At 33.0% G+C, this 15,974-nt stretch overlaps 1 protein-coding gene across 4 annotated transcripts in view; it reads left to right on the top strand.

Moving 5' to 3' along the window:
- LOC409628 (neutral ceramidase) overlaps positions 1 to 11,704 on the top strand; it is a 32,613-nt gene extending 20,909 nt beyond the window's left edge. For all 4 annotated transcript variants that reach the window (XM_006559666.3, XM_393129.7, XM_006559667.3 and 1 more), the window contains exons 8-15: positions 7,899 to 8,021; positions 8,453 to 8,647; positions 8,958 to 9,188; positions 9,366 to 9,461; positions 9,613 to 9,783; positions 10,282 to 10,397; positions 10,752 to 10,920; positions 11,348 to 11,704. In XM_006559666.3, coding sequence (XP_006559729.2) covers positions 7,899 to 8,021; positions 8,453 to 8,647; positions 8,958 to 9,188; positions 9,366 to 9,461; positions 9,613 to 9,783; positions 10,282 to 10,397; positions 10,752 to 10,920; positions 11,348 to 11,395 — 1,149 coding nt within the window. In that variant the 3' untranslated portion in view covers positions 11,396 to 11,704. The remainder of the gene's footprint in view (positions 1 to 7,898; positions 8,022 to 8,452; positions 8,648 to 8,957; positions 9,189 to 9,365; positions 9,462 to 9,612; positions 9,784 to 10,281; positions 10,398 to 10,751; positions 10,921 to 11,347) is intronic.
- Positions 11,705 to 15,974: the final 4,270 nt, after the last annotated feature.

Raw genomic sequence — 15,974 nt, 5'->3', positions numbered from 1 at the left:
CCACATTTTTAAAATGAATGAAAGTTTCGTTGTGTATTTTGAAAATTTTTTCGATCGAATAGAATTGTCGAATTTTAATTAACGTTAGAACTCAAATCTTTTAAACTTCAAATTTTCGAAATTGATTTCAAAGTTTTGTAAACTCTTTGAATTATAATTTCAAATTATATTCTCTCCTGACAAAGGAAGGACGCGATATTCGTAACGATTCCACCTCCAAAAAAAAGAAACAATAATAATAAAAAATAAGTAGATACGTTTCTTACGCAATTTATTCGAATTTCTAAATAAACCGCGCTTACATAAAGTTCTAGTTTTTTTCACAACTTGAAAAGAAAAGAAAAGAAAAGAAAGAAATATAGTAAACGGATTCGATGAAAATACGCTCACATTTTTATTTATTAGGTAAGAGAATCTCGATTGCCAAACGTATGAGATCCATTAGATTCATAATTCTTCAAAGATTCGATTTCTCTTTCCTTTTTTTCTTCGCTGAAATGGAATGGGAAGGACGATGATGTTGATGCGAAGACTGGCAGCCTGTACAGAGCCGGTTAAAGCAGATAATGTCCATGGTCGGGCCGCGTGAAAGGGTCATTAAAGTGGAGTACGTGTTACTGAGTGCCATTCTATGAACGATGAATCCGAAAAGGTATTCTTTTAACGCCTTTTGTAATCATAAACTCCGCGACAAACACGCGTTTCTTCACTCTTGCAAGGATGTCCATTCAACGCACGATCCTCTTCTAATCTTTGTTCTAAAAACGGGATCTAAACTTTCGAAAAATCCATTATTCGATAATTAAATAATTAAATAAACAGGAGGTGTCGTTAATTTTTGGCATTTTAAAAAAAAAGGGTAATTAAAACGCGATTAAAATAAAATAGTCGGATCGTTCAAATTTTTTTCTTTCTTTTTGGGTTGAATAAATCAACTTGTTCCTTTCCTTTTTTTTTTATATATGCGTGTGTCTTTTTCTTGAATTTCTAAACTTTCAAATTTACATTTCGAATATATCATGTCTTAATTGTATTTTAGAAAATAAATTTGTCCAGTATTCAATTAATGAGTCTGAATGAAAAGATCTCGATTAAAAGACGAAATTTCCTAACCTCATTATTCACAGAATCGATTTCATTCTTTTTAATAAAAGAATCAACACTGCCTTGCAATTAAAAACGGTTTAATTATTTTAAATCTTTTAAAACTCCTTTTTATACATTCTATTTTATATCATCTTCTTCGAATAAATAATCTGCATACGAATATAACACGATATAAGGTTAGATTTCCACGAAGCGCGGTAAATTCAAAAAGATATTCGCCCAATGACGCATTTCCAAACGACGTAGCAACCAAATTCTAAATATTTATTATTATATTTATCAAATTCGATCAAATGATGATTCCCTCGATGATGCAACGATATTTCTTTATTAAAATTCCCCGTTCAATATCGTCGTAAGCAAAAGTTGTTCTATTATTTGTCACGCAGCACTTCTGAAGAGAAGTGAAAGCACGTTACATGTGTTTCCCTTCTTCCGATTCAAAAGGGGGAGTCTCTCGATCGTCTCGAAGCTGGAAGAGGCCCAGAAGAACCCGTCCCGCCACGTCTGTTACGATTCTAACAGCCGTGAAACCGTGAAAGGTTGGCTCGTGACCGTAATTCCGATGCGCCGCCTAATGCCCCGCCACGCTTGTTTAAATTGAACAACAACGTCGTATTTAATGCATGGCGGGCGAATTCGAAATGTAATGGCAGGGGGGGAGGAAAAAAGATCGTGCGCTCCCACGACTCGATCGTAACAGCTTTTCGCGGCCAATTTCCGGCTTTGCAACGATTTCTGGAACGATATCCACGCTTCCTGTAAAGGAAGAACTTTTCCTCTTCCATTTCTTTTCCTTTGATTCCTTTTCTTTCACCGATAGCTGTCACTTCTTTTGTTTTTTTTTTTTTTATAAATAAATAACAAAATTCGTGGATGGTTATATCTTTATAATATTCCTCCTTAATTATATTTCCTCCTTTTAAAATATTATATATTCAGAAGAAAGGAAAGAAAAGCATTTTCTATCGAAAATGTTAAAACAAGTACTAATTTTAAATGAAACTAATACTTAATAATTCGTATATCAACGATTGATGTTCATACAATATTCAATATTATTCATGGTATACATAAGGGAAACGATATCATGCGCGAGGCACCAGGTAATTTACCGGAAGTTGAGTATACCTGGCATACAATTGACGCCGAAAAATTTCCATTCGACACCTGGCAAACGTATGATCTTCCAAACTTCGTTGCACGAGTATCGTAAAAAAAAGTTTTATTTCGTACCAATTAAAGGATTAAAACAAAATTCTCGTTTCTCATTTTTCATTTTCGATGAAAATGATTTCGTTGCAGCGAAATCCTCAAGATAAAGAGGGATAGCCATATATTAATACTTTATCTTATCTATTATGGATCACATATTTGTCGAGAGATCCAAAGGTTCTCCTTCATTGCTTCCTCCTCTCTGCTCTCCTCCTGTCGCTGTTCCGTCAATTGGATACAGAATTACGCAACTCATTGTTTACGAACGGCATTTCAATACAATCGTGTGAGAACGATTCGTTGGGAAGAAAATGTCTTGGAGTATCCTTGGCACACCCCGATTCATCCATTTACCAGAAGCCTTGCTACTTATTGAAACCTGCTGATTTGACTTGCAATGAAATGAAATGAATCGAATTTTTTCCAATCGAATTAAGAAAATTCAGATAAATCGATCGATCGATTCGAAATCAAAACTCAAAAAGTTATTATACCTTAAAAATCAAGATACGAATGAAAGATTCATTTCTAAAATTTATACAGTTTCATTTTTTATTATAGAAAACGACTCTGCTCAAACTGTTGGAAGATTATAACTTCATACATGCATCACGTTCAATAAAATTCATTTTGGGGGAAGAATAAGATGTTAAAATGATAAAACTGAAATCAAAGAAGAAGCCAGAAGCTTCTTAATAAACGATTTAATCTTCCATTCAAATACGTTCATGCGTTCTGTTCGTTGGACGAAAAGATCGACGATCGTTGGAATATCGGATAAAGAGGAGGGAGGAGAAGTTTCTTGGTCGAGACATTCGACGAGGATCGGATGCGTTTTGTCATTCTGGAACAGTAGGACGGTGGAACGGAACATTGGAATGGTTAACACGGCCACCGTTTCGATTTCATGCCGCGTGTTCCGGGGCGAACGAGAGTGAAACTTGTTCGGTTGAATAACCGTGTCGTAACTTAGGAGGAAGCTGCCTTTTTTTCTCTCTCTCTCTTTTTCTTTCTTTTCAACACTCGTTGGAGAGTCAAGAATTAAGGAAGAGTCTTGAATATTTTGGATTTATATTTTTTTTCTCTGGAATTTTTAGGTTTGGTGAGAAGTTTCTATATTTCTAGAATATTTTTGCACGATCTTTCGAGAAAAAAAAGAAATTTCAAAATTCTCTCTCTCTTTTTCTTTCTTTTCAACACTCGTTGGAGAGTCAAGAATTAAGGAAGAGTCTTGAATATTTTGGATTTATATTTTTTTTCTCTGAAATTTTTAGGTTCGGTGAGAAGTTTGTAGAATATTTTTGCACGATCTTTCGAGAAAAAAAAGAAATTTCAAAACGGTTACGCACAGTTCACACCTAATTAAGAGATAATTGAAAGGTTAGGCGGGCGAAAGGATGGCGAAAGAGTAGAGTTATGCAAATAAAAAACTGGATCTGGAAACACCTGGCTCGATAATTCGATTTTGCAACGCCTAAAATTTACCATCTTTTCTTAATTTTGTACGCAACTTCCGGATGATTCATAAATTTGAGGAGATGCGAGGAATTTTAAGAAAGGAAATCGACAAATTTTACGCTCGCGTGAATGTCGCTTTCCTTTTTATCTTTTCCCCCTCCTCCCCCTCCTCTTTTTCCTTTCCTTACCTTACGCGCAACATCGTCTTAACAATAGGATATTATTCCTTGTCGTGATTCGCGATTAAGACGGGTGAAGAAATTTCAGTCAATGACTCACGAACAATCATTCGTTCAGATTCGTATCTTCGATATCATCTCTACATACATGACACGGGGATTGGAACGTTTATTATTAATCTCGTTCATCAATTTGAATATTTTATTACGAATTCTTGAAAAAAAGAATAATCACATCAACTCGATGTTTGTAACAGGGTTGGAATAAATTAATTTTGGAAATAAAATTCCTTTATTATTCGCAGGATGAAAAATCCCTGAACCCTCTCGCGAATTTTCATCCGCGGAAGCAGAATCGTGTCTCTAGAGATTCGAGATAACCGGGTATATAATGAGGGGAGAGATAGCAGACGATTGCAAAGTCTTGTCTCAACAAACGTGGGAACAGGAACGTGTAAACACATGGACCACCGTATACCATCGGCTCACTGTTCGTTCCATTTTTTTCCCCTGCCCCTCCCTCCTTTCGCGGCCCCATCGTGGCTCGACAACGCCCGAATCGAACGAGTCGTGCTTGCACAACTCGGAATGGAGTAAGTCAACGCCGAGGTTTCGTCCGCGGGGGTGTCGAGTCGATTCAAAAGGACTCGAAGGGATTGTGCATGCATTTTGGAAATTGTTATTATTACGTACAGGTTTTAAATTTTGCGGTTTCGAAGAGGAGGGATCGTTTTTCGAGGAAAATAGATTTAATTTTTTAAGATTTTAAGGAGAGATTGGATTCTAGAGATCGAGGTTTTGTTTATTCGAAGATGGAAGAGGAGGGATCGTTTTTCGAAGAAGAGAGATTCGATTCGATTTAATTTTTTAAGATTTTAAGGAGAGATTGGATTCTAGAGATCGAGGTTTTGTTTATTCGAAGATAATTAATTTTTTAAGATTTTAAGGAGAGATTCTAGATAGAGATCGAAGATGGAAGAGAAGGGATCGTTTTTCGAAGAAGATAGATTCGATTCGATTTAATTTTTTAAGATTTTAAGGAGAGATTCTAGATAGAGATCGAAAATGGAAGAGGAGGGATCGTTTTTCGAAGAAGATAGATTCGATTCGATTTAATTTTTTAAAATTTTAAGAAGAGATTCTAGAAATCGAGATTTTATTTATTCAAAGATAAATCGAAGATTTTCGAAAATGTTAAATTTCTAAATCGAAAGAAGTGTTCCAAGTTTATTATTCTTGAAAAAAAGAAAAAAGGATTTCCACGAATCCAAAATTCGACACGATTGAACGAATAATATCTGGTTAACTCGATGCATTTAAATACTTCGTGGATAATTCGCAGCCATAATCTTTTAAGGCAGGAAGTATGCCATTTCCTATCAACTCCATCCTTCTTCTCCACCATTAATTTGATGGTGAAGGGCGTAACAGAGGATCACACGAGGACGTTGAAATTTGAAATTGGAACAGAGTTGACGATGCTGTTATCTGTGAAAAATTTTCCCGCTCGAAACCATCCTAACCATCTTAAAATTCATCATCAATTTCCTAAATAGAAGATAGAAAAGGGAAATATATATTATAAATATATATATCGATCTAGAAATGCAAGGACCGATCCTTGGATCTTGTAATTTCCTGAATAGAAAAACAAAAATATATCGATCTATGCAACATCTTCTAATACCTTTTATCCATTGCAGTTTGAATACGAAAAGTACTCGCTATAAATCGTGCCACGACATTCGACTGTGCAACGAAAACGAGTTTCGAGCACAGGGGGAGACTAGACTCTCTAGTGGGAAACTGGGGATCCAACGAGGTCAGATCTCGTGGTGATCCTGTGCGATCCTTCCCAGAAAACGCCACACCCTTCCACTTTACGAATCGCGCACGATTCACGCTCCACGCTCGCAAGGACGACGTGTCCCTCCTCCTCCCTCTTTTCCTCTTTCTTTCCACTCAGCTCCCGTGAATCACCGTTTCATCTTTTCACACACGCGCGAGACACGACACGAGCGGAAATCGAACCACGAATTTTTGGTGAAACGATTGAAAAATATAAGCATTCAAATTAATTCAAATTGTCACTCGATAATATCGATCGAGATCTGTATATCTATGTACAGAAAGAGAGAGAGAATGTTTTTTGACTTTATAAGATGTTTTGAATTTTAATATTGTTAATATTAAATATAAATTTGAAATTTAATATCGCTTTATTAATTATCGTTGGATCCAAGCGAAATTCCATTCGAGAGAATCTTCGAGTTTCTTTTCTTTCTTGTTCTTCTTCTTCTTCCAAGAAACAATAAACTACGACGGAACGGAAGAAAAACACGGTGGATGTGGTTCAATGTCGATCGTAGGAAGGTGGTAATGTAATTGTAACGCGTGTGAACATAACGATTCTTCTGCTCCCACTTCATTACGAATGCATCCACTGTGTTCCACACGCAAGCGTATGAAAAATTCCGTGAAACAATTAATATGATAAATTTGTTTCGATCTGAGAGAATTTTCAATCGGGATGAAATAAAAAATTACGTGCAATTTAATTAGTAGATCACTCTTAGATCGTGTTTAATGAAGAAATTTGCAAATTTTCCCTATAATTGGATCTCCATCTTCTTTTATTCTTGTTGAAGTTTTATTGGATAAAAATCGTTGATTAAAATTCGAAAGAGAGTGAGAGGATAATGAATGAGATGAAATTCGAAAGAGGAATGATTCTATTTCTACAAATGGCGGCTAATAAGTTAATAAAACCTTGTGGAAAGGATTTATCGATGAATTTAATCAAGGCTGTTTGCACAAGATGATAAAACGAGCATTGTAAAATCGAATCAAATCAAATCAATCGTATATCGAGTTCATACATCAAAAAGACACGATTATCTATCCGATTTTTCCTCTATGATCAAATTCATAAATCAATTAATTCTAAATTATCGTAAATTCCGTTCAAAATTTTGCTTGCAATTAGAATAATCCATCCTTTCATTCCCAATAATCGTGTCTAGATTATATCAACTCTATTTCATCACACAATTCATTAATAAAGTATAAATATACGAGGAGAAATTTTTTCATCAAATGAAGCAAAAATTAATTGCATATATATATTGTAAGGAAATAAGAAACCACAAGCAACCACTTTTCATAGTTCCATTAACAAAATAATAATAATATTCTTCCGAATGGATTCAACGATCAATAATTTCACTCAAAATTATCCTTTATCATCTTTAATCATTCTCCTCCGTTAATAAATTATTCTCCTCGGTCCATACTTGCTTCTTGACCACTTGTTCATTCATTGCAATATATATATATATATATATATCCAAGTGTAGTATCACGTTCCCTGACCGAGGGAAAGTGGCGGAAAGGTAAGGTTGCGTGTGCACGAAGATGAGATATCGAAGAGGACGGTGCACGAACGGGGAAGGAATAAAGAATAGGGGATGGAGGAGAGTGGAAAGTGATTTTCAAGGGAACGAAAGATTAGAGGAATAATTTAATCATCAACATTCTTCATTTACTCGAAACTTTAATCTTTTCACTCGTTAAAAACAAAAATTCTCTCCTCGCGTTATCAATTAATACTTGTTACACATATTGAAATTGGCAATCCTTCAACTCGAAAATTAAGTCTTTTCGACTCGAGAAAGAAGAAAAGAAAGAAACAATAAGGAGAGGGAAGTCGAAGAATAATTAATATATGCGAATTCGCATGCTCTTTAACCGTGACGCGATCAAGCGAAGGTTCGGTATTAGCATGATAAAAGCAGAAAGGAAAGGAGGAGGGAGAGGAGGAGGAGGTTGGTAGGCAGCGAGGCGGATGCGTTTCATGCGTGTTTACCGTGTACGCATTGCGTACAATGTTTGACCGTATCGCGATTCTATGCGAATACTCCGTTCCCTTGGTGATTGCAGCGTTTGTGGCAATATGGGGACGTCAAGGAAGTGATCGGGCCCCTCCGTGTGGTGCACCGCTACGTGAACATGGTGGAACAGACGGCCGAATATTACAACGAGACCACGCAGAGAACCGAGACGGTGAGCCAGATTTCGTTTCTTTCGATACATTTTTCTGTAAACGATTGATAAAAAGAAAAATAACTCTTGTTTTTATTAGTAAGGTAATTGTATTTAATCTTAAGCATTTTTTGATAAGAACAATTTGGGATTTGATTTATTTTCTGAATTTTTAATATCGTATATATTTGTGAAAATCATTGAAATGATATAAATTCGCTAAAAGATATAAATTGTGTGGATATATTTATTTATTAACAGAATATTTTTACTTGAAAAATTATAATAACGGATAAGGGATTTTTAAGTGGAATCATTTAAATTTTTCAAATACGATTGAAGTTTAAATATAAATGCAGGAATACAGCGTTGAATCTTTGAACGCTTTTATTCGTAAAAAGAGATTTCTTCGGAGGAAGAATTTCACACATTTATGAAATATTCACGGATAGGTGCGTGGGTGTGAACCAGCCATGGGATACAGTTTCGCGGCTGGAACGATCGACGGGCCGGGCTCGTTCTCGTTCCGGCAAGGAACAACCAGCGCGAATCCTATGTGGAACGTGGTTAGAAACTTATTAGCAACCCCCACGAACGAGGATATCAAGTGTCACGGGGCCAAACCGATTCTACTCGCCACTGGACACGTAAGTTTATCCATATTAATAATGAAATACTTGTTGCCTTGTTTCTTTTTTTCATAATTTATCTTCCCATAATTGAGTTAAATAATCGATCATTTAATACTTTCTAATTAGACACTATATATATTTTTTTCCTTAAAGTTCATCATAAAGTGTTTTCCATCAAATTATATCTTTAATATCAAGTAATTCCTTCTAATCTTTCCTCTTTATTCTAAATTTACGATTGAACTTTTGAATGACAGATGATAAATTTACGATTGAATTTTTGAATGACAGATGATAAATTTACGATTGAACTTTTGAATGACAGATGACCCTTCCGTACGAGTGGCAGCCGAAAATCGTGGCGACGCAGGTGGCGCTGATCGGGAACGTTGTCATCGCCGGTGTGCCGGGAGAATTCACAACAATGTCCGGAAGAAGATTGCGAGAGGCTATCAAAACGGTCATGAACGATGCGTCCGACGACGAAACCTCCGTTATAGTCGCAGGCCTGTGCAATACTTACAGCGATTACGTCACCACGCCGGAGGAGTACCAAGTAATATCGTAGATCATCCTCACCGTTTAGAAACCATCTCTCATCTTCTTTGTTGCATCTGATGTTATATTACTTCTAAAATCTCTTTGAATTGAATTATTGCTTCGAGAGAAAAAAAAAAAGGAAAGAGTTGTTCTCTCTGAATTATAATATATCCCGTCCCTGGAAATTTTCCAGATCCAAAGATACGAAGGTGCATCGACGATATTCGGCCCACACACTCTGACCATTTACTTGAAACAATACCAAGAACTCGTAACAGCTGCCATTCTCGTGAGTATACGAAAGAAAGAAAGTTTTTTTCCTTTTATGGTTCCAAAAATAAATAAATAAATGAAGCGAAGTTTCAAAAAGTAAATCGATTGTAAAGAAAAGAGAGAGGATAAAAGTTTACAAGGTAATAAGAATACCGTTCGGATGTCAGAAAAAGGACGTGGAGCCTGGTCCAGAGCCTGTCGATCTGAGAAAGAAGACTCTCGTTTCTTTCGTAACACCTGTTCTCTACGATACTCCAATATGGGGGAAGAATTTTGGGGACTGCGTCAAACAGCCTCAAAAATTGGCCAAGCCGGGGGATATCGTCACTGCAGTATTTGTGAGTATTTATTTTGATCAATCAATCAATGAGTGTATTTATTTAAAAAACTCAGACGAGTAGGAGAAACATGTACTAATTATCTTTTCATTGATAAATTATAAATGTTTAATAATAAGAAAAAAATTAATTGTGGAAAGAAGAGGATGACCGTGACCCAGTTAGAATCATGATGGCTACTCAGATATCGCGTTAACGTTACATTAAGTCCTGTAATTTGAACAGAATGTGTGAATATCATCTTCAAAATGATGGATCAGTCGTTCGTGATCCATTTAACTGGAATGTGTTTCGCTCCTAATAAACGCAAATCTGGCGGAAATAAAGCGTGATTTAACACGAATAACTCTAATAAACTTCAATTTCCCGAATGAAATTTCTCTCGAAGTACCTTTACCTCATCGAATTAAAGATTGAGATTAGATAAACTTTTGTATCTTTATTGTTTCAAGAAAAAAGAATTTTATATTTTCGTAAATTGGATCTTATTTTCAACAGGTTTCAGGCCACCCACGCAACAATCTGATGACCGAAAGCTCGTTTCTGACGATCGAGAGGTTGGGTGTCGACGAGGTGTGGTTGCCAGTCGCCACCGATGCCAATTGGGAGACAAAGTACGCGCGTTTTTTCAAATTCGATGATTATAAATGAAATTTTTATTGCAAAACAATACGCAAAAATGAATAAAAGAATAATTAATTCCTTTCCTCGATACTTTAAAAAAAAATCGCCAATATCTCTGAATTTAAAAATTTAAAATTGTTATATCGTGTTTATATTTATGACGTAAAATATAAAAGCACGGAGCGGTAATAAAACGGGCGAGATATCAAAAAATTCTTCACGAAAAGAAACGGAAAAGGAGGGGGGGAGGAATAAGGGTATCGATCGGCTAGGAATATCAGGTCAACCATCAGACAGACAAATAATAACGATATTTTCCCTCCGTTTGGTTCGTGTCGATATAGGTTCGAGTGGCAAAGGATGTCGATGGTTCTCGGCTCGAGTCAAGTAACCATTACGTGGCAGGTCCCGGAGGATATCAAAGCTGGTGAATATCGTATTAGGCACAACGGTTACTATCGTTACATCCTTGGCGGCATCTTCCCTTACTACGGCGTGTCCAACCATTTTCAGGTAAATTGAAAAAACAATTGATATTGGAAAATCTCTTCTTCCAATTGTTTTAGCAAAAACGGAAAAACGTGTTTTGACTTGAATTACAACACGAAACCGTTTGTCCCCTTTCCAGGGGATATTTTAATATTTTTTATTCTTGTATCTTTAGATTCTTTTTTTGAAATTTGAAGTTTGTTTATTTTTTTAATAAATTTTCACGAGAAGCGTAAATTTTAAATTAAATTAATTCCTTCTTTGAGAATTTAGCTGGCTAAACTTTGCTAGTTAAATTCAACTTTTATCTCGAGCTTAAGTTTCGTTCCATTTTTTCTTTTCTTTTAAAGATAAAATAGAGATATCCTTAAGAACGAGGTATATTTTCCAGATTTTTAACAATTTCAACGATTCTATCTAACGTTTCGAAATTTATGAATTTCATTTTCAGGTTGTAAGCACCGAGTCGAGCTGTTGTAAGCGGCGTTATTATGAATAAGTAAATAATGGCCACCTTTTACTTTTGTCGAATGAAATGCTTACGCTTAATTCACGACTGAGTCCAGCCAATAATTCAGTAATAACAGCCATACGATAGCACGAAAGTTTCTCAGTACACTTTTCTCATCTTGTACAGTGTTGTATTATAATAACATATTGACGTGTGATCTCCTTAATATATAGCTACATGTATCGATAGGATTTTAATTAAGGATTTGATTAAGTTTAACGAACGAATAATCATGCGTTATTATCTAAGTCAATTGTCCATCGTGATAACGCGAATAAAAGGATAATTTATTCTAAATATGCGTGTACGTTTATTTATTATAAATTATATGTGTAATATAATGATCAAATAATACAATGATCATATAAAAATTGAAACAGATGTTTCCAATAATACACTCATTTTCTATATCACAAGATTGTTGAGAGTAGAAAACTCTTTTAAACTTTTAATTGTATTAAAATAGATGTATTTAATATAATACACTTTTTTCAGAATTTCACAATTCTGAAAGATTCAATCTTCCAGCCATTAAAGATTGTACATTAAAGAAAAAGAAATGTAAATTTAAGTTTCTTCCTTACAAACCCAATAAAATAATAAAATAACTTTGTACTCATATTGAAAGCTTGCAATTAAGATCACGTTGTATCACGTGACTTGAACAAATGAAATATCCTTTTTACTTCTGGTCACGAAGTACTTCCTTTCAGCAACGGGTAAAATTCATCCCTATATTTGAATGTAAATTAAAGACTCCTGATATACAAACTTTCATATACTTTGTGAACACATGTCTCTTTAATAGATATTCAAAATAATTAATTACAACAGAAAATTATCTTGGATTATCCTATTCTTTTGATTTTAATGATAATATTATTAAAATTTTATCATTTAATAAATAAAATTCAATATTTATATATATTTTTTATCGTATCTTGAAACGTATTTGGATAAAATTGTCTTGGTCAAGGTCAGTATAAAACTTTTTCCTATTTCTTCTTCTTATATAACTTCCTACATGACTTCAATTTTATAAATTCATCATTTTTTTAAATCCACAACTTTCTTTTTAAATAGATTAAGAAATTAACTTAAAATTAAATAATATTAAACATACAAAATGTTATAATCAAAATATCAAATGAGACCTATATAAATATCCATGTTTAATTAAAATGTGTCAAAGATGGAAAATCAAGATGATGCATAAAGAAGGGAAATTTTTCAAAGCGAAATTCAATTCGTGGTAAAAAAGAAAATAAAAAAGGGAAGCTTTGCCACGAACTAATTAAATTGAACTAAATATTGCATATCAATGGAATCAATTTCCAATGGAATCAATTTGTTAGATCCTCTTCTACATGCAAACTAGAGACTTTCAATAAAGTCGTTTCTGAAATAAATTGATTCGATACAAAGAATTTTCTCATCGCTCGATCGTTTCGATTTTTTTTCAAATTCTCCCTTTTTCAAATTAATTAATTAATCAAATCGATATTAAAACTTTGATATTGCCTTTATTCTAATACAAGATTTTCTTTCTCTGTTTTATATGCACCGTATAATATACCATAAATATTATATTTCTGAAATAATTATAGGTTTATGATATCTTATTACACCGATACAAGTTTCTCGAACGAATAAAAATTATACGACTCCAGCTCTCTTCCACGTGTTTCATTCTTATTCATCTTACGATTCATATCCCGATCCATGTCCACTATCTTTTACGATTAGAAAAATGAGTCGTGGAGGAATACAGTTACATGCGAATCATTCAATCAGAAGGGAATAATTTTTACAGTGAGATTGTTTAATCCATTTTCATCCTTTTCTTTGAACAATTGATCTCACTTGTTGAAGGCATATAAATAATTGATTCAAATTCATTTATCGAAGAAAAGAGCTGAAGAAAAAGTTATTAAAAGTTTTGAGATGTTTTTAAGGAATTATTGTAAAGGAAAATATTTTCTTTAATATACTGTACTTAAGAATTATATTTTGAACAATTTTTCTTGATATTTGTTTATAATATTTATTATAAGTGTATGCACTTATTTCAATAAAAAATTTTTTGAAAAGGAAAAACGAGGGAAAAGAAGAATGTAGATGATCAAGAATGGAAAAAAATTGCTTTTGAATCATACTTTATTAACAGATTTCGGCAAGCAGGGAAGCTTAAAAGTGCATTTAACGAGGAATGCGATCAATAATTTCGTATGTCGAAATTAAAGTGCAAAGAGAGAAGATCTGATTAAATATGCATCCGGATACGATTCTAGAAAATATTGAGAAAATTTGGTTTTTCTTAATATTTATTTTAGTTCTATTAGAATTAAATTCTGATATATCTCCATTTTTATATAATTCTATATAATCTCGATATGAAATTACCTATCAAAGATCTTGATATTTGTAAAAAAGTACTTCAAAAGGTTATCACGAAAGAAAATTAAAAAGTTTTTTTCTTTACGAAGAACCTCACAAACTGTTCATTAAACACATTACAATTTACATCACTCAATTAATTGAGAAACCTTCAAATTCTTCCAATATAAAGGGTATCATTAAATTTATTTTAATTTCTCCAATAATTTAAACGATAATTTATCGATCAAAGTATCAAAAATTATTTATCATACGTTTCATTTATCACACGATTTATTAATCGAATGTAAATTAATTGAAAATTGAAAATTAATTAACAAGTATTTTTTACAAAATTAATTCGAAGCATTCGAAAATAATAAAGAAGAAAATTAAAATTCTGGATCAGTTGCATCACTACTTTCTTTACAAATGAAAAGAAATTATTTAACATTGGTATTTTTTATATCAAAAAAATCTCATCCTTTTTAAATGATCTCACGCTAAAGCCACTAAAACTCAAGAAGTAGCCAAGAAGCGATTATGTCATTCGTATCGACGATACTCTCACCCTACTAAACAAGTTCCAGCGAAAAAAAAAGAAAAAGAAAAAGAAAAAAGGGAAAGACAAACTCTTTCGAATCTCGAGAATGGAACGTCCCATCCAGGAGGATAAATGACGTGGACAGAATTCGATACTTGTGAACAGGAGTTCCACGCAAGGAAATTCGTTTTTGTGAAAAAAGAAAAAAGGGGAAGCAATGAAAGAACGGGGAGGAAGAAGGGGACAGAAAGAAGAGATTGTTTCCCGCGCGAAATGAAGCGAATACCCGACAAGAGTTGGAAAAGAGGATTGCATCTTTCGAATGTTGAGGAGGGTGTCGTTTGAAAATTCAGCTTTGACCATCTTCGAGATGATTGCTTTTGAAAACCACGAGTACGTGTTAAGGATAAAAGTATAAGATTGATAAATTAAAAAAGGAATTAAAATTTTGTGTGTATCTTTAATAGGAAAAATTAAAATTTGAATGAGTAAATCGATTATAAAATAGAGAAGAATAGAGAATAGGAATTAAAATTTTGTGTATACCTTTAATTAATAGGAGAAATTAGAATTTGAATGAGTAAATCGATAGTAGAAGAATTGAGAATAGGAATTAAAATTTGTATATCTTTAATGTATTAATAGGAGAAATTAGAATTTGAGTAAATCGATTATCTTTTTATAAAATAGAGAATAGAGAATAGGAATTAAAATTTCGTGTATACCTTTAATGTATTAATAAGAAAAATTAGAATTTGAATGAGTAGATCGATAATAGAAGAATTGAGAATAGGAATTAAAATTTGTATATCTTTAATGTATTAATAGGAGAAATTAGAATTTGAGTAGATCGATTATCTTTTTATAAAATAGAGAAGAATAGAGAATAGGAATTAAATTTTCGTGTATACCTTTAATGTATTAATAGGAGAAATTAGAATTTGAATGAGTAGATCGATAATAGAAGAATTGAGAATAGGAATTAAAATTTGGTGTATATCTTAATGTATTAATAGGAGAAATTAGAATTTGAACGAGTAGATCGATTATCTTTTTATAAAATAGAGAAGGAATATTTGATTGCTAATAAATGGACTTGTTTATATCAGAAATCGATTCGTGAGATATGTAATTGCTTCTAAAGAAATTAGCATATACATGTAAATATTAAGTCGATATTAATTTTCATTATAAATTGTTACGATCGTAAATAATCTTTTTCATTCTGATTTATTATATCACAAAGTATACATGATATGCCTTTTGAATTTATTTTTCCAAATATTCTTTAATTCACTTATCATCAGTTGTGAAATATATTAAGAAACAAAGGGATGGAGAATTTTTTTCTTAATTTGTTTACAAGAATGAAAGAAAAGTTTTTCTGTGATACAATTGCAAAAATGAATAATCCAGATCAAGGTAATATAAGTCACGATGTTACATTTTTGTTAATATAAATATCATGAACAATAACTGTAAACAATCTGGATTTCAAGTCTATTTAAATAATGCTTTTTTGTGCAGTTCAGAATTAATATTTATGAGCGTGACAATGGCCAGACAATATACATACAAAAATATAACTAACTCTAAATATAACTCTATATTAATTATTATTAATCACATAGTTAAAACCTGGAAATT

Source organism: Apis mellifera, linkage group LG8 (genome assembly GCF_003254395.2).
Source record: "Apis mellifera strain DH4 linkage group LG8, Amel_HAv3.1, whole genome shotgun sequence".
NCBI classification, from domain to species: domain Eukaryota; kingdom Metazoa; phylum Arthropoda; class Insecta; order Hymenoptera; family Apidae; genus Apis; species Apis mellifera.
Note: the sequence above shows the minus strand (reverse complement) of the source record. Positions and strands in the feature narration are given on the sequence as shown.